The following is a 19992-nucleotide window of genomic DNA, read 5'->3' on the forward strand; positions in this document are numbered from 1 at the left end:
CATGAGTCACAGCTGGGGAATTTCCACCTATCAACTGAGAACTAAACTGGAATTTTAGTTCTAGTTTAGTTTATTTTGAATCTGGCTAAGATTCACAATTGTTTTAAGAGTCCTTCTTTCAGTGGAGGATAATAAATCTACATATGATTTTGTTTACTTGAGATTACAAGAAGATCATGATTGTTATAATGGCAATACATATTTTTACCATTACTGACAAAAGTATAAACAATTTTCAACATGCCATATTTTAATAAAATCAGATGAAACATTTATCAGCTTTTTCCAGTTTGTCTCTTTTCCCATCAGAAACAAACTTGAATGACAATAAATGCAAATCTTCCAAAGGTCTGACAACTTCAGTGTTCACAGACATTAATGCATGTATCTCTTCTCTTGCAAAATAGTGTCTAAATGTTGACAAATGCCCAGCCCTTCCTCCCAAATACTGCCTTTCAGCAGAAAAAAAAAAAGAATGATTCATTTATTCAGCTGCACACGCGGTGTCATAATCACATCTTTGGATGTTTGATTTTAATTAATGGTGCCTTCATTGTTTTCATCCTTTTAAATATTCATTGCAATATGGCAGCCTTTTTCTGAGATCATTAAAATGTAACATTTGATGTTTTTCTCTTTGTTTAAACACATGCTTCATTTTTCTGCTCCAGATTCCAGTTTTTCCACTCTGCAGTTTTGTAGTTTTTTGTTGTTGTTGTTGTTATTGTGTGCTTTTTTCATTGTAGTTACGCAAACAAATACCACAAAAGTTGTAAAAATTTTATAAAAAGTAACAAAAACAAGTTGTTAAGGCAATACATTAACTTAATTTGATTTAAAAAGTGGGAAGTTTCAAACTGAAAAACCATAAAACTGAGGAAAGCCAAAGAATATACACAAAAAGCACAAACTTTTCTTTGATTTACCATTTAATGAGCCAATAATTTTCCAAATACAGTTGAAAGAGATTGATCACGAGTAAATCAGCTCAGTCTGATTATCTGAGAAGTAAGCTTTTCATTATATAATGGAATACATATATTTTTAATTAAATATATTTATACTTAAATATATAATGTTGAAATAATCAATATTTTCCCATTAATTTTTGCTGTTTCCCACAATTCCTATTTACTTTTTCCATTGTGAAAAATTATTAAAAGTTTGCAGCATAGCATTAATGTTGATGTTAAAGGCTGTGAATAAATTCAGCAAAATCTCCCTGCCACTTTGCAGGAAGAAAACTGCAATGCCAACATAAACAATATTAAGACCAAATCAGTTTAATTTAATTTGATCACGTGAAACACCTCATTTTATGGCAATTCTATTTCATGTGTTCCATTCTAAATAGCAAAAAGTCATTTCTGGATTAATTTGCTTTGTACCGTCACAATTTGTTTATAATTTTAGAATGAAATAACCTTTGTGCCAACAGAAAACGTCAGAAAATGTTTACAGTTGTTCTCATTTAAGGACAATTAAAGACTCCTCTTTGAGAAGATTTTTTTTTTTGTTCATCATCTAGAAAATATATTTTTCCATTTACTGTGGAGTTGCTAAAAGCTAGTAAGTACATCTATTAAACTAAACAAAACTTGAAAACCAACAGTCCTTATTTCATTGCCTGAGTCATTACTATCAAAAATGTTGTGGTTGTCAAAATCTGTCAATTTTAAGAAATTCTTTATCTCTTGTCTATTGTCAAAATGTTTACCAAATTGAACAGTTTCACTCAAGTGAACCTCAGCTTCCACATGATATGTTTTACAGTTGTGCACAGTAAAATTTAAAGCACACATATTCTGTATAACTTAGTGTATTTGTTGAGTTCAGTAAGTAGTACAGTTTCAAATGGCTGTGCATGTAGCCTGTAGTGCTTTCAATAACATTTTCAGGTAGTATTGCTAATATAAAATATTTTGCATTGGAAAATTCCTCCAGACTGAACTGTCAAAATGAAAACATGGGAAAGCCATTGGACTGTCCTGTTCATAAACATGGTGGTCAGGACTTTTAATTTTGATATCACAGATCCAGCCATGGACACAGAGACCAAGGGCACACCACACCACCTTCAGCAGGGTTTCATGTGAAAGAACATACGTTCAAAAATAGATAAAAACAAATAAGATAAATAGGTCACGCCAGGGGTCACTCTGGCAGAGTAGCACCCCTTGCTGTTGACATTGATAATAAAAAAAACAAGCACATTTCATGTACATCACAGGTGTTATATCATGTTTTTGACTGAGTCATGCCAGTCTTATGCACCTTCAAATAAGGTGTTACCATATTTTTAACCATCCTGTAAGATGCAGTAGCAAGAGAAAGCCATACAGAATACAGACTAAGAAACCTTACCACTTTCTGCTTTGAGTTAGGTTTCTGCAGCAACCACTCAATGTCAAGAGGGCTGGAAGCTGGAAACTGGTGGTGGCACGGTAAAGTGGCATTGTCCCCAACAACCTTCTTCATCTCTGTCTGGGCACCCACTGACAGCAGACCGAACAGAACTGTGGAAGAGAGAAGAAATGAAGAGGTGAGAAAAAAAAAAACAAACAAAAAAAACAAGCAGTGTCCGATCAGAACAGTGGCCTAGCCCTAGAGAGGCAGGTTGTTTCATCAAAGAAACCACAGAGATAGAAAAATGCAATCAAAGATGCAAACAGAGATTTGTTAGAGGACCTAAATAGATTACATGATGAGAAGCAATATGCTATTCACGTTTTTATAGAGGACAATAAAAGGCCCAAAAAATTTATTTACAGAAGATTAGTATCAGTGTAAGTGGTTCAACAAATGTAATAGAAACATTTCATCATTAGCTGAAGTTCTGAGTAGCATGTGGTCTGGCATTCTGCCATCGCATACACATATTCCTACTAAGAACTAATATCAAGGTGGAGCCAGTTGGAAGATTCAACCAAATCTGGCCACGATTTTAGGAAGCATTTACACAGGTAAGAAACAAGCACAACACCTCACACACATATGCACAAACCCTCCACATTATTCAAAGTTAAAGTCTCCATTACAGTGAATTTGAAGAGTGCGTGCACATGATGGTGACTTCAGGCACTGACCAGAGAGAGAGGACTTATGGAGGATATCCAAGGCTAATTTACTGGCGGATACTGGACAGCCTCGTGGGCTTCAGTAGAATTAATCAAAGGCGTCACTGGGGTTAGCTGGAACCTGAAATTATGAATTGTGTGTGTGTGTTACTGTGCGATACTCAACATCCAGAAGGGGTAGTGCATTTGTGAGGTATTTGCCTTCCTCCAATGTGTAAAATAGAGTGCACAATACTGCAGAGCCCAGCTATTCTTAAACGCACAATTGTGATGTCTATTTTTGGATACATGACATTACACTTAGCGGCCTATCTTTTAGTTAAATACCAAATCACCTATCAACTTAGGTAGTTCTGAAAATAAAATATATCAAAATTTCACATCATCGTCTTCTCTGGGATTGAAACGTGAAGCAGATAATGGGTAAACATCATACATGGGATTCATAAGATGTTTTTTTGAGATCTCTGCATCTACTGTTCGACTCAGTCTGGACATACCGACAGTGAAAATGCCTTTGTATGCAGTAGACATAATTATGGGCTGTCAAATGTTCCTCAGAAGGCCAGCCCTCATTGGGCCCCTGTCCACTTGTTTACTGGTCCAACCTCACAGGAGCCAACACCCTGCCCCATAAGTGATCTCTGGGCCAATGAAAATGTCAGCACTGCACTTTGAAACCAATGAGTCAGTGCTGATGAAGGACAAGTGGAAAAGAACAGCCGAAAAGAGACCATCTTCTCTTGTCTGCACAGTTGTCAACAGTTTCTAAAGTGTTGTTCAAATTCTGTCTTAACTTTGAAAGTTAATAGTTAACCACTTTAATCAAAATTAAAAAAAAAAAGTTTCTTTGCTTTGCATGAAACAAAAAACAAACAAACAAAAAAGTAATTTTAGATTAACTCTGACCTGAACCTGATTTGGCCTATTTCCAGTTTGACTTGTCATGGCTTATGGCTGACCAGACATAAACTAAAACAAAAAACAAACAAACAAAAAAAGCTAATAGTTTTTCAGATTCCCATACCCAAACTACATCATGTCATACTGGTGACAATTCTTTTCAGTGATGTTGCTGCAATGGGGATAAAAATAAAAGCTATTTTCAGTTTTAGTAGAGTGAGTGAGAATAAGTGCAAAACCTGAAAAAACTTCATGAAAATGAAACGGTATTTTCATTAAGGCTGCTATCATGGACAGACTTCTGTCACAAAACTGCAATTAGTAATGCAATTAGTACTAGGACATTTCATTTAATTAGTGAAGAAGAGAATTGACTGTAAGAGGACTTTAGTCAATATCAAGAAAGGTGAATGTACAAAAAATCTGATTTGTTTTATCGGTTTGATTCTTCACTTTGACTGTTAAAGCACATGCTAGATTTAGAAATGTTGGCAACATTTTTGGGAATCTCCAGGTTAAAGATCTAGGACCTCAAAGTTTGAACACATGTTGAAAATGCTTCTCAGTCTATTTTGTAACAAGAGTGACATAATAAATGACTGTGGTACTTCTTTTGCCTTGATCCACCTGTTCTTAGCAGTTCAAGCATTAGTAAGCAAAAAAAAAAAAATGAACTGAAAAAAAAAAAATATATATATGGGCCACCCCCTCACTGAGGAACTCCTGAGCCTGAAGGTATTCCCGTTTATGACTTTTTAATGTCGCATTTGCAGGGTCATTCATCTTGTGGGCTCCCCGCCGACATTGGTTTGGATGTCAGAAAAAGGGAGAGAAAGCTTTTCAGTGATAAGAACTCTGGGGAGTGAGAATACCCAGACCATGTGTGTAAGCGCAGCTGGTTGGACCTAATGGTGCAAGTTAATGTTTGGTGGTGGCACAGGGGTCTGCTGGGAAACCTTTACCCACAATCTCCCTGCAGCGCTTTACGCAAGCCTCTGCAATCAGTGCCCCCATACCAATTAGCAGCCTGGGGCTTAGCTCACTGCTGAGTAGGTGGGCTCATCTTACCGTATTTCTCATGTTCTGCTGCCTAAGCTGTTGATTATGTGCACGCAAGTGTTTACATGACCCAGGAAAGTTGAAAATATTCATCCAGTGTTCCTTCACAATTTGATCAGGAGCCTTACGGGTGAATAATGGCTGCACATCCGTGGGTAGCGTAAAATGAATGGTATTGTGCTGATATTGGGAATAATATGAAAAAAAACTATTTGTTTTTAGGTAGAAGTGCTTTGGTATGATGAAGAGGATAACGTAGCACCTCTCGAAAAAAAGGCTGGCTTGATGTAAGTTTGAATTTGAATTGGCCCCATTCTCAATGTGCACAGCTGGGCTGGCTGGACTGCGAGACCCCACCATGTGTGTAAACATCAGTAGTGTAAACCAACAGAAAACATTTCTGCGAAATGCTTTGCATACATGCTGTAAAAAAAACGTGCATGGGCTTTATGACCTTGGCTTTCAATTTGCAGCAAAGTAACTGGGAGACAATAAAAAACTGGAACTGTTTCAACAGCCGCTAGGAAAATATCCTCGTCACAGTTGCATGTATGCATTCATGCATGTTTATGGGATTCCACATGGAGTTGAGAGAGGCCATCAAAATGAATGTGGCCATCTTGAAGGGGAGATAATGTGGAGAGGCCTCGCGATAGGGTATTGGTGCCACATCCCAGCCCAAATCCTACATCCCACTTTCTCTCTCATTGTGTCATTCTTTCTCCCCGCTTTTCGATAAGCTTTGTGCTTTATGGAAAGTTTCAATCTTTCCCCTCAGAAAGAAAGGAAAGCAGCGTATCATAATTAACAAAAGTGGGAGCGAACATCAGAGGTTTTAGAAAGAGAGAGGGTGTGAGGGGGAAAGATAGACACATTTGACAAAGCCGGAGAGAGAGAGTGAGAAGCTTGGGTGAAATATGGAGGAACCAATTTCTATGAAAAGGCCCTAGGGGGAGTTGTGCTCCAGTAAATCCGCCTTACAGAACCCTGCAATCTCATTATAGTGTAGCCAGCGAGACGGACAGACAGACAAACAAGACAGGCCTGGATCTTTCACACTGCCCCAAAGTCAAGCCTCATATCCCCCCAGTCAGCACATCAGCCTGGCTGGGGCCTTTGCCTTGTCCAAAGCTTTATGACCTCTGGTACTCAAACACAGCAGATCAGAAAGGGAGAATGAAAGGACAGAGAAAAATGGGCTAACGGAGAGGAGGGAGGAATGGTGCATTGCCTTATTTTGAGCTCTTACGCCAGGCTAAGTCACTGGTGTGGAGGAAGGATTATAGAATCACAAAGGTGGTTTTAAACACAGGAAGCCGAAAGCACAAAAATAAAATAATAATAATAATAATAATTTTAAAAAAAAGGTTGGAGATATCCTAGATCAGAATTTTCTCTATGGACGCCTACATAATAGGAAAAAGTATACATCCTGCTATGCATGACGCATGAATAAAGGGAACATGCTCTACATTGCAAGGACAAATCAAGAACTGTCCAGGAAATGCTCAAGATACAAATAATTTTCTGCAACAACTGGTGTCTCAGTACACATACCTACAGTAGTTTCAGGCCAACATAGTAATGCTTGAGTGACACTCGGAGTCTCACTGCAACGTGCAAAACAATTATCTCCAATTTCTGCCAGAACGGCTCATTTTCTGTAATTACCAGGCTTCTCAGGGAATGGATCCTAACACAAAGAAGCTAGGGGACAGAGTTTGAGCTGGATGCATGCAACCAGAAAGAATTCACATGGCACATGCAAATGCAATCCATCCAATTCTTACTGCTGACAACAAGCACGATTTTTTTTTTTAGCTGACTTGGGGACATGCTGAGAGGAGCATAGGGCATGAAGCAGCAGTGAAATAACTCAGAGCTCAGCGTGTTGTTTCACAGCCTTTGTTTTACTTTATCTATCTACTGTTGTGAGGCCCAGATGGCTATTCAACTGTACAACAACCATGCTATAAATACACACAAAGTCAGAGGTTTTCAGATAGGAGTTTTTGCCTCTCTTGAAGAACACACACACATCCAGTTCTTCAGATGTTTCAACCAAAGAGTAGCTGGAAAATATTAACCGATACTCAGCCTACTTTCATGTTCAGGAAATTTGTTTTCACTCATACAGTCAAGCGACTTCTTAGGGGTTCAACTCCTTAATGTCATCACTGCTCCATTAAAATGCATGTTCAGTTTATGGGTTACTACCCTCGTCTTTAGTTTCAAATTCTATTCACTGCCTTTATTTTGAATCTAGGCTACGTCTTTGGACAAAAAAAAAAAAAAAAAAAAAAAAAACAAAAAAAAAAAACTATTCCTTGATCTTCCTGCAGATAGTTGTCACTGGATGACCACTACCTGCTATTTTTTGATAGATTTCTCAGTGGAATTGATCTACAGAATCTGCTTTTGTATATGCTATAGCAGTTTGATTAATTTGGATACAGGGTCAACAAAGTAGCCCATTAGCTTCAGGATTTAAGCTCATAATATCTGAGCCAGATGACTTGAGTTTGGCATAGCTTTCAGTGCCAAGGTAGTGTTTTTAATTCCTTTGTTTCCCTTAAAGTGGCACCTGAAAGGGTTGGGTTTTAACTAACTCTACCTTTTGGGTAGAACAGTGATTACGGACTAGGCCAAAATAAGGGATTTCACATAATAAAACCTGCATATTGAAACTAAATGACACAAGAGTGTTGGGTTGTGATGCCCAGCTTTCCTGACAAATTTACCTCTTATAACTTTTGCAATGAGTGAGATGTCCTGATTATTTTACCATTAACTTCAGTTTGAAGGATCAGGACAACGTTTACTGACCAGAAGCTATAACCCCACTATGTCATCTCTTTGCGTTCTAAATTATCTGAGAAAAATAACTGATTAAAATATGAGACATTAGTATAAAACACTTAAAAAACAAAGTCCTACTTTTGTACTACAGAATTAGGGCATTCAGTTTTTGAACTTCTATAGTTACTTGAAGTATTAGAGTCAAAATATTAATTAATTTGTTCATATTCTTTAATGTTCATCTTTTGATGAGGTGTGTGGGGCCAGAGGAGAGATGCTTGGAACTGAAGATGGAAAAACAGAGCAAGTATCATTTTCACACTAATCCTTTGAACCTGGAAGGAAAGCAAATTGGAAAAAGAGAAGGCCCAATGGGAATAGGAAAAAAAGATGAATACCATGGAGGTCTGAATAATGTAAGCCCCTGTGGTAAATGTTCACCTTGTGCTGCTTTTATTGCCTTCATTAGCATCCCTTTCATGGCCTTGTCATTGCCGTCATGTTGAGCGATAGCAATATCATTCCGCTGACACATCCCCAAAATAGATCCAAAATTAGTTTTGCAACAAGCACTTTTAATTCCCCCAAAGTATTCTCTATTTCCCTGTGCTAAATAGGGATGCAGGGACAATTGGGGGGAGAAAAAAAGCTAATTACACTCCCATGGGAGTGAAGTCGGCAATGCAACCTGCTTACATAGCTATACATATCTTATCAATGCTGCATCTAGTGGCATCTCCTACACTCATGGGTGTAGCTGTCCAAGGCGTTTTGGCTGCTCCATAAATCTCCCTGTTTTAGCCTGAAACTGTCCAAAGAACACAAGCATCCTAACAACAACAACAGTTTTTGGCCAAAAAGCTACGGGCACAAATGCGACATATTCACCACCTTTGATGGCTGATCACGAATGTGCAGATTGCATCACTCCTTTAGCCTTCTTTGCATTTGTCAAAATAGGGCTAAATAATATGGCTGAAAAACTTATAAGTGTTTCATATCACTCAAAATCTATAATTGTCCATTCGCTTTCTTATTTTAAACATCTGAAATACTACCAAATTAGTGATGTGACCTTTCCTGTTTTAACCATAGTTTTCATTCCATGCTATTGTTTTTTTATTTTTGTTTTTTTTTTTTTTAAGTAGTTGTGAGGCATGGTGGTGAAACCCTGCCGCTGTGCATGTTGTTACAATTTGCATTGTTATTAATTTATTGTCCGGCCCTAGGTCAAAACAACTACAGCTGACCAAATAGAAAGGGTGATAGAATACCAAAAACCTATATACTTCACAGTTTTGAAATGACAGATTTCACTGTCGCTGGCTAAAAAAAAGCATATCTCTAGATAAAAAAAAATAAATAAAAAATTTATCATTTGAAAAGGATGGTGCTTATTTTAAATGTCAATTACAGCAGCGTATGAACTTCTACAAACTTGAATTAATGAGCTTCTGCGGATTAATGTCCGGAAGTGTATGGTGCCTAGACCATTCCCAGACTTACATGCACAATAGAAAACAAAATTTTCCTCCCTTTAATGTCTTTCCAGTGAACAAAAAGTCCAAATGTCAAGTGGTCTGCTTTGTAGCAGATAATACGCCTTAGTTAAATGGGGCTTGGACAGTGACCTCTCTTCGAAACAACAAATCGTCCCAACATGTGGCAAAGCCTAAACAGACCAGCATGTATGGAGAGTCAGTTTGTTCTGCCTGAGCATCCCTGTAGCTGTGAGAGAAGCAACAAAGAAGAAGGAAAGCTAACATCTTTATGAAACTTCTCGCCAAGGTGACAAAAGACGCATGTGTGTGTGTGGATGCATGTGTTTGTATGCAATGTGCGTGTGTGTAAAGGGCAAATCTTCCCTGCAGCACATGCACACAGCCTTGACTAAATCTGCTGTTTCCCACTGAGAACATGCAGTAAATGAGGACAAGAGAGAATGTTCTTTCATTTATACTTAAAAAAAATATAAGTAAATCTGAATAAAACTATTTTTGTTACACCGCTGCCGATTACGTTTTTGCTGAATCTCATCTTTGTCAGCGTACAGATCTAAAGCTGAGGAACAAAAAACAATTGCTTCATTTCAAAGTAAGCAAATACGGGTTATCAAAAGAAAACAACTCCAAATCCAGTGTGGGAGATTGTATTTGCTTGGACAAAATCTCATTTGGTTCACAAATAAAGCTTTCTTCTTTTTTCCTACAATTTTTTTTCCCAATATTTTTCATGATATAGGCAATTTTGGTCTAAATCAAGATTTCTTTTGTAGCAATAACTTGCAGTAGCTTGCTATAAGTTAAGCAACTTATGGAAAATATGGAAACTCCTGAAATTTGTTTCCATATTTTCTTACAATAACATATTATGGAAAGGAAAAACATGTTTGTTTCTTTACAAATTAAAATATGAAAAGAACTCTCAGTCTTCTAGAGCCAATATTTTTGAATAATCCATGCTGCACTGACAGCTGCAAGTCTTCAGAGCCTGTTTTTGTTGAGCATTTTCTGTAACTCCAACCAACTTTATTGTCCAGCCCTTGGTTAAAACAATTACAACTGACCAAATAACCAAATAGAAAGGGTGACAAGAAAAGCTCAAGAAAAAGAATTCCCTACAGCATGATGCTGCCACCACCATCCATCAGCGTAGGAATTATGCTTTAAGAGTAATCTGCAGAATTAGTTTTCTGTGACACACTGATTTTTGCATGTGGGTCAAAAAATGTATCAGAATTTTTAGATGGTGAATTAAATGTTGCGTTGAGTGATGCTCAAATCTGCATAGAACATCTCCAGAACATTTGTTTGTTCAAAAAAAACATTCTTTACCAACCTCTGATGCCTTCACAGACTATGACCTTGAGATTAAATTACATGACTTGTGAAGGCATTGGTTTTCGTTTAGGGTGGTCAGACTAAAAGGGGCAAAACATATGCTGGCCACCCTTATTAGAATTTTTAAAACATATTTTGAAGACCATCTTTTCCCATTCATATCTCTTAAGGGCTATCAGGTAAAATCCCAGGATAAAACACTGAGGTGTGCTGCTATAATCACACAAATTGCTGAAAACTTTAAGGTGTCTAACTTTGCAAATATTTGCTGCGTATCTTTGGTACTTTAGCGAACATGTGTGGAGTAATATGAGATATTTTAAGCAGACTCTCTCAAAAATCTCCATTAACAACTCAGTGGAACATTGTATTTTGCTGAGATCAAGCTCTGCCTGATCCTGCATACCTGACGGATGGCATGGTGAGAAACAAGATGAGCCATGTTCATTAAAAAACACTGCAGAAGACGGGTTTGCCTGCTGCTGATTGGGTTAAATCTTTCCAGTTGGGCACTGCTACTGGTGTATATCAAACTAGCTAAGCACCACTGGGGTGCGGACAGATGGGCAAGCAATGGTAAAAAACAGCCTTAAAGCCCACACTGCGTATATATGTACAACCTCTCCCTCCTACAACCTCAGATAAATGTGAGCGTCCTTTTCTGTTCTCAAAATGTACCTCAATTTCCCCAGTTATTTATGTGGTCTAATCTCAATTTGTGGCTGGCAAGCATGTGAATGAACTTCTCTCGCATTGTTGGAGTGCCTGGACATGGGCACTGACATCAGCGGATCAATACTTAATAAGCTTTTGTGCTGCCAAGTCCATTTTGCTGCAATATGCAATTTTTTATGCCCATTAGGTTGAAAATAGAGCTGACTAGGTGTATGGGCACAGGAAGTGGAATACATCGTGGTCATCCTGATGATGGATGCTTTACAATGGTGTGAAACTGATGGAAACTTAAAACGCTTCATACCTCTTTGCACTACAAAACACCACACCTTTTGCTTTCATTAAACACAACTCAATATCCCAATGGAGTTTCAAAACAGGCTTTTAACAACTCGTGGAAAGACAATAAAGGCTACATTGGGGTTTATGGTTAAGTATAAAGAGACTTGAAAAACAAGGTGGACAGCAAGAAAACAAGCCTAGAGCTAGAACTATATTTGAAGCCACATTAAAGTTGAGCTTCAGAGGCAGTGGGAGATAGTTCCAGTCTGGACATGTAAGCATTTCATTTTGTGAGCTCATATAGTCAGGCGTGTGTGCGGATTGTGCATGCTTCCCTTCCTTTTCTCCTCCGCAATCTCGCCTCTCTGCACACATAGATTTACTTCCATTATTTAGGTCACTGCGATTATTTGTCACTGTCTAAAGTTCGAGTTCACCTGGGGTTTGATGGTAAGGTCTGTATCGGCGGTGACACTAATTTACTCCTCTGGATTCAAGGGAGAATGGAAGCGGAACGCAACAGAGCAGCTCCAATGTTATACATTTCATTGGCTAATTGAAAACACACGGGGCTCTGACTCCCTGTCTCCATCCATCCAGGCCTGGTGTGCTACGTCATTGACATATTAGTGCTGCCGTCAGTCCTATGGCATGTATCTGATCACATCCTTTTACTTGATCAGTTAGGTAGAAAATACTCGAGTGGATGACATTGTCGCTGCTTCTATTACTGCAGCTCTAAAGCACAAAGTTGTAACCCAGCCATCCAAAACTCTTGATTGCCAAGGACACACTGATGGCCATCCCTCTCTTAGATGAGCACGTTGTGTCTGCTTTAGGATCTATAAACTGAAAGGTGTAGACTTTTTAGAATAGCTGTCAGAGTCAAAAGTGCTGTCTGTATGATGACCGAGGAGGTCAGCGTGGGCTGCAAAGCTTCCAGGAAAGGCCTCACTTAGACTCATTTATGGGGGCTAATAGACTAAGCTACCATCTGTCCTTATGATTAGGGAAGTCCATTCATGCAAGACCAAAAGCTTTTTTTTTTTTTGCTTGCTTCAGATAAACAGCAGCCACATTACAGTGCATTTCTACATGTAGTGCAACAAAATATAAATATGCAAAGTGTGTTGTCCCACTGCGACTTACCTAATCTAAGATAGACTAAAGCACAGGTCAGACAAGTGCATTTGTTTTACTTTCAAAAGTAAAGTAGGATTTCAACTTTCAAAGGTAAGCCATTTGAAACTTGACATTTTTTTTATTTCAGGATGAAGAGTCTAAAGTGGTATTAGATCTCACTTGTTTCATGTTACAGCTACAAATCTTCAGTGTATTTGACTAGATTTGGACTTTTATAACAGAAGAACCCATAGTGTAAAAACATTGAACCTGGTTTCAACATTTTTCACACATAAAATTCTAAAAAGTGTGACATGTTTTGTATTGTTGTCCAGAGTTGGACAAGAATAACTCAAACCTAGTCAAATAAAATGAATTCTAATTTAACTCTATGTGTCATTCTAACATCAATATGCTTCAATCCAAACCATTATATTGTAGCTCTGGATGCATGTTTATGATCATTGTCTACCTAGAAGGCAAACCTGCATTGTGTTTGCCATGTAAAGGGCACATGTGATCAAAAGAGAAGGATAGTAATCTTGTTACTGGAAAGTTGTGGGTTTTATTTCAATTTAGCCTGGTAGAAACCAGAAAAACGCTACTGTGTGTTGGTCTGCTACAAAATTTTCAACAAAGTAGACGTAAATTTGTGGTTATAGTCTGAAGACATCTCATGAAGTCTTTACTGTTATCACACTTCTGTTGACCTACTAGCCTAATTACAACTACTTCAATTTTTGCAAGTTATAAAGAGCCATCCTTCTTTTATAAGTCACAACCCTCCAACAGCGACACAAACACACACACACACACACGCACAAACAAATAAGCCTGCCCTTTGTGCTTCTCAGCACCACGTCTTCCCACCCCCACGTCTAGAAAAGGAATGCCCACATGGCCACATCCGAAGGCGGAGAGAAGATTGAAACCAGATGAATGGAGCTTGGTACAGAATTCTTGCCAAGGCTATATTTCACTCTCAGAGCCTGATTAAAACGAGGTGTGGCACTAACTGAGGCCAAGGCAGGCAAGTCTGGCTCTGAGGAGAGAATTTGCTTGCACTCACATTCAAGGCAAAAAATAAAACAGGGGAAGGTTAGTAATAAGGAGCCTGAAAGGGTCTTGTGTATTTGAGGTAGAAAATCTTTCTGACAAACGCAGTTAAGTTTGCAAAATTTTCTCTTTTTATTTAATCCATGATATTTTCTAGAGATTGATAGGACAGGATCCAGCCTTGACACACAAAGTGCTTTATGAAGGATGTAGTGGTTGTCAAGGAGGATGTTTAAAGTAACACATCATATGAAATGAGAGCAAAGTGTAAGAATTTTGGAGCAAGGACTATCACTTGTGTGTAAGTGGCATGCATGAGATGAAATACGTAATTGCGTTGTTAGTTGTATGTTTGTAGAGGTATTCACACCTTTTGAATCTTTCCACATTTCCCTCGTTTCACCACTACAGACTTTAGAGTATTTCGTTTCTTTATTTGCGTTACTGCTTTTTAGTACTGATCATTCTAAAGTGGAAGGAAAAGGATACTTATGAAAGAGTTGCTTACATTTTCATTCACCATTCCTGATTCATATTTCTTTGGTGCTTTAGGGGTTTTAATTTCTAGAGACTGAAATTTCAGCCCATTATTTGCAAATAATGGGCTGAAGGGGGAAGAAGTTCCTTAGGGGGAACTTCTTCCCTCTAAGGAAGGGGGAACTTGACTATTATGTCAAGCTATGTCTTCTTGAGTATTACATTTTTTCTGTCTGTTTTTCTGTACAAATCTTTAGCGGTGAGCAGCAACAAAACATTATAAAGTATGGAATCTAGATAGTGTAGGTCTCCGTTTGTTTCTGACTGTAGCACCTAGCGCACAAGGTGTGAGCGTGACTGAATGATTAGAGGCCCGTTTTCACCGACTGCCTGCAGCCGGCTCTCTGGAGATAGCCAGGCGGAGTGGGAGAATTTGGTACTATTTTCCAGAGCCGGCTGCTTTTTCTTTCCTCCCCACTGCAGCTGGTCAGCCACACTCGCAAGTTGAAGCCAAGCACACTCCCCTCTATCCCTTTGATATTTCAGTTATGTTACCACCAAGAGGGTTGCGGCTCGACTGCTTGCCGCCTTGCCTGTGCACACTAGTAAACAAAGCCCACTCATTTCATTTGGCTATAATGTTTAATCTACATTTGCTTGGTCAATGAGAGGTTAATCTCATTACCTTGTGCTAAATGGCAAGCTCGGGCATCCTCTGACAAAGAGAAGGCTAGACATGAGTTAATTAAAAGAGCAATTAAAAGAAGACATCAAGTCCCACTAACAGTGGTAATATGTAAGCTCCCTTGACACCAATGCATTGATGTTGAATAACTCCATTCTCCTGCAGTGTGTCACAACTAACAAACCACCTTTCATAAAGAACAAAGGAGAGCAGTAATAGTCGAGCTGACGCATCTTGCTCGAGATCCGCTTGTTTTGTGGCCGAACATGTGTTTCAAACTAACCCTCAGAAGTCACTGTGGTTTACGCACTGGAAGTCAGCTTGTTAAAAGTAATCTTCGCCACTACACACATGCTCCTATTAAAAAATGTTAATTAACTCCAACAGGTTGGTAAAAACCTGACATGCAATTCATTCAGACGGAATTGGACAAAGCTTGCCAGCATTAGAGGTAAATTTCCTAGTGGTGCCATGCCATGCATCCTCTTCTGTCAGAAATGATGAGGCGCGCACATTTAAAAAAATACCCCAAAAAGAACAAAACAATGAACCTGCAAAGTAAGATCTGCTGGACTCGGATTAAAAATAAAAAAAAAAAGCTTAGAACAGATTCTTATTTTAACCATAAATGCTTTGTATGTAAGTCGAAATATTGAGTTTTACTCTTATTTTATTTATTTTTTAACTAATTTAGTGTCCTTCCATGTGGCAATCTAATACTGAACTTCTGGAACTTTGTGTCAACAATGCTTTTTTTTTTTTTTTTTGTCTTACATGTTCCTTGGTCTTCACAATACGGTATGTTCAAGAATGTTCTGTAAAAAAGCCCGAGGCCTTCACAGAACAGCTTAATTTATACTGAGATTAAATTACACACAGGTGGATCCTCTTTACTACTGAAGTCGCTTCTAACCGGTTCTGCCCCAGGCAAATTTGTCTCCATTAGATCGTCGCTGTTTTCAGTAACCATTTCAAGGGTAGTACAAGTCATGTTATGTCATTACATTGCATGCAAAATCATTTGATTGACAGCAGACTGCATTCATTGACTGATCAATTATTTACGTCATTGCACGAGTGAAGGGCGGACCTTGCAAACTCCAAACAATATCTCAACCGCCATGAGTGGACAGGTGGACATGACGTCTGCCATCAGAGAGCTGGTCAGTGTGGAGGAATCATGTGTTTAATCATGAGCAGCGCCTGGAGCAAATGCGTTACTTTTGGAGCGGAATGACCGTGATTTAGAAGTTCTACAAGGAGCAAATCAACTGGCCAGTGAGAAACACCAGAAATACATAACGTTAGCTTGCTGTGATGTGTACTTCATCCTTTGTCTTTTTTGTTTTCAAAAAATTTATGCATCAAGAGAGTTTATGCATTTTACACAGTAAGACTGTAGTTTGTGTTGGTCTATCACATAAAATCACAATAAGAGAATTGTGTGGCGGTGATGTAAAAAAAAAAAAGTAAAAAAAAAAAGAAAAAGGTTATTTTTGCACTGCACTGTATATCAGGCAATGAATCAGCAAAGAACAATTCACTTCAGCTTTGCCCTTCCACAGATAGAACGATCATTAGGAACTTCTTAGTGTTCGGCGCTCTGTTAGCATGCAGCCAAGTGAGGATGCTTCACGGGGGAAATAGCCTGTTAGCTGCATGCCCTGTGGGTACTCCGGGCGGCTGCAGCCTCCCTCCAGATGAATCATAAACAAGTCCCTCGGCCTCCGTGACTTAATCCCCTGTGACATCGCCATGGGGAGACAGCGAAAAGGGAGCGTTGGGTAAAGGAAAACATGCCCTCTGCTCAAGTTTTAAGTGAATTAAACATTAGGTTGAATGTGGATGAGGTGTATCTGAGGGTACGTCATCGAGATGAGGCACTAATTTGTCAAATGCTAGAATAAGGATGCGAGTATGGATATTTTTAGGGGTGTTGGAGGATGGAGTAAAGCTCTATATTTAATATTTGGTTTGTTGACGCAGCAGTCACTTCGTTTCAAGCTCTACCTTGAACCTCTCCCCTCCCCAGCCGTAAGCCCCAACCCACTCCCATTCTTCTTACATGCGAGTATAATGCAAATTCATTTCCCACAGTGCTTTCACTTAAATTTGGCCCCACTGCTAAAGCTTGGGCAGTCTACAGCGTTACAATCAACATCATGCAAAGAAAACCCAGCGGGAACCAATAAAACTGGTATATTTTTGGAACCTGAAAGGAGGATTTGAGTTAGGATGAGACACGTGAAGTATTTTGAAGCCCTCAAGGACTGTTTACTCCCTAATTAAGAAGGAGAATGTTCCAGGCTTCACCCGAAGTTGCTGCAACAAAAATTGGTGATATATTTTTCTCTGGAGGTTTGGGATATGATTTGCCGACACTGCTGCTTCTGCTGATGCGCTGAGCTTTTGTCTTGAGATTAATGAGAGACGTTTCGTACTCTGGCATTTTAGATCCCACACAAAGGTTATAAATGGCCTCTGACCAGCAAGAAGTTTATGTGGCACGCCCATAAAACACATTCTTCATCCAGGGAAGCAATTATTTTAGCCTATTCCTAACTTTCGCTAACATCAAAAAGTGGAGCTCGGTTCTATGAAAATTACAAACCAATATACAAAAGTATGGTACAAAAGTATTTGTACCAAATGAAATATTTCACATTTTGTCATGTTGCAATAATAGATTCCTGAGTGGCTGAGAGCCAAATTACACTAAGAATCATTTGTCATTGTATCAACTTTACAAAACACTCAGGTCTTCTGGTTCAAGTTTTCTGTTTTTTTTTTATCATATAAATTACTTTGAATTGCCCTATTGCTGAAATGTGTTAAGTCAAATTGCCTTGTCTTCTGTACTTCTACAAGCACATGGAAGTCACATCCTTAAAATGTCAAAAGAGTTTTTACTAATATAAATAAAGAATATCTTACTGAGAACTCCTTTGCTGGTTTGTTTATTTTACTAATACCGATACTGCCATCACTGTATCTCACAGTGGAGATAGTGTGTTTATGTGTGAAGTGCTACTTTCTCTCCACACATGGTGTTTGGCATGTTGACCTAAAAGTTCACTTTTGGTCTCATTTGACCAGAACACATTCTAGGTTTGTTGCATGAAAATATAAATTATGTATTCTTTTCCTACCCACTTCAGTTGTGTGCTATTTGGTGTTAGTATTTCACATAAAATCCCAATAAGATACTTTGTAGACAAAAAAGTATAAAAGCTCAAGAGAATGAATAATTTTCCAACATGTCAGTTATTCAAACATGCTGACAATAAGCTGGTTAGTATGCAGTTTTCCGATGACAGAAGAAAGCACAAACAGCAGCTGGATCTTGCTCTACAAGAACCAGGTGTTAGGAAAGCTATTATTTTCTTAATTCAGACAGCCAGATGGAAATTACAGGTCACATCTGTCTGGTACACATGAGGTACCTTATAAACATTCTGATGTATTCTTAAGTCCCCGATGTTTGTATTATAGGGGAGAAAACTCAGAGCCACATTTTTTTTTTTTTTAATTCAGAGCTGGCTAGAAGTGTCTGGTTGGTTAAGCTCTTAAAAGCTTCAACACTTCTTATCTTTTGTAGCCAGAAAGGTTATATCGCTGATGTCCTTGAGATAAACTCTTTAAATTTGTGGTGTTGACATCAGAACTAATCTTTACACAAGCTCAAGATTAGTAAGAATCTTAATACGAGATTAAATAAAATCAAAGCACAAATAGCGGTACAAAAAGGAAAAAAAAAATAAATGTCAGTCTTGTCAAACTTCCTGCTTGCTCTGGAGGAAACAAATAATACCCTGTACTGCATTCTTTCTCCTCTGTTGAGGAGAAAGGATGCTGCATTACGTTACACAGGCACCTCAAAAATCCTGTTCTCAGTCTCTGCTCTTTGGGGAAATAGAGGAGTCTGGCAGCCTAAAGCGAGAGGTTACCACCACCATCACCAGCAGGAACTCAACTTCCCCTCACCCCCATCACCATCCATCTCCTTTCTCTCTTATCTCTCGACCTTGATGTACGTCAGACCCCATAAAGAACACACACACACACACACACACACACACACACACACACACACACACACAGTAATTGCCATAATTACTGACGACTGTTCTGACCAGTCGTCTGTTCTAACGACTGGTCAGAACAGAGAATCCATAATCCCGTCTGTCACGTTATGGTCTAAAAATATCTTCCTTCTTGGGTTCAAAAGACAGTATGTTTTAGATAGCTTCAAAACACATAAAAAATAAAAAAAACTCTATGAACAACATTACATCTGAGCCACCAAACATTAGTATTATCACAGCGGTAGAAACTCACTGATGTCCTTGAGATAAGGTCAAGGACATCAGTGAGGCACCAGGAGGAGTATCATTGCTAATTATTGAAAAACAAATTAGGTTGTTGGGTTTGCTCTAGTATTTTCAGAGTTTAAAACATTTTGGAAGAAGACTAAATCAGGGCTATGGTTTATGACATAAGTTAAAACTGTAGTATGCAATGTTCATAAAAATATATTTTTTCACACATTTGTTGAAACTGGCACATGCCGTGACAGTTTAGGGTGAGACAGAATGGGGCTCCTCTTCCTTCTCCCAATGTTCCCAGTGCTATCTAGAAACAACCAATAAGAGCCAGGAGGCTAGTCCTTGTGCCGTCAATCACCGAACTGTGTGGTGGTGCTCTTTGTTACACTACAGCAAGCACAGCCTGTCATAATCGCTCAAGCTAGTTAGCTTTTCCACTGGTGGATAAACAGTTTACCTGTAACCAGTAAGTTGTATCTCCACCATTAGCACATTTAGAAGTGAGTATATGAGGTTAATTGTCAGTGCTAAGACGCTTCTCCTGGCTCTATAGGTTTTTAATTGGGACGACTCGGAACAGTGCAGTTCCTCAGACAGCAGTAGAAGCTCATGGAGGAGGTGGAAGATATCGATCTTTTCACATATTATGTGTCTCAAAGCAAATTGTCACAACATGGTGATGGTTGTAACAA

At 38.6% G+C, this 19992-nt stretch overlaps 1 protein-coding gene across 1 annotated transcript in view; it reads right to left on the reverse strand.

The window, feature by feature from the left end:
• clmpb (CXADR like membrane protein b) overlaps positions 1 to 19992 on the reverse strand; it is a 75818-nt gene that overhangs the window by 14469 nt on the left and 41357 nt on the right. Inside the window, exon 2 of the mRNA XM_007575946.2 lies at positions 2365 to 2516. Within this exon, the coding sequence (XP_007576008.1) occupies positions 2365 to 2516 (152 nt within the window). The remainder of the gene's footprint in view (positions 1 to 2364; positions 2517 to 19992) is intronic.

Source organism: Poecilia formosa, unplaced genomic scaffold, assembly GCF_000485575.1.
Source record: "Poecilia formosa unplaced genomic scaffold, Poecilia_formosa-5.1.2 Scaffold392, whole genome shotgun sequence".
NCBI classification, from domain to species: Eukaryota; Metazoa; Chordata; class Actinopteri; order Cyprinodontiformes; family Poeciliidae; genus Poecilia; species Poecilia formosa.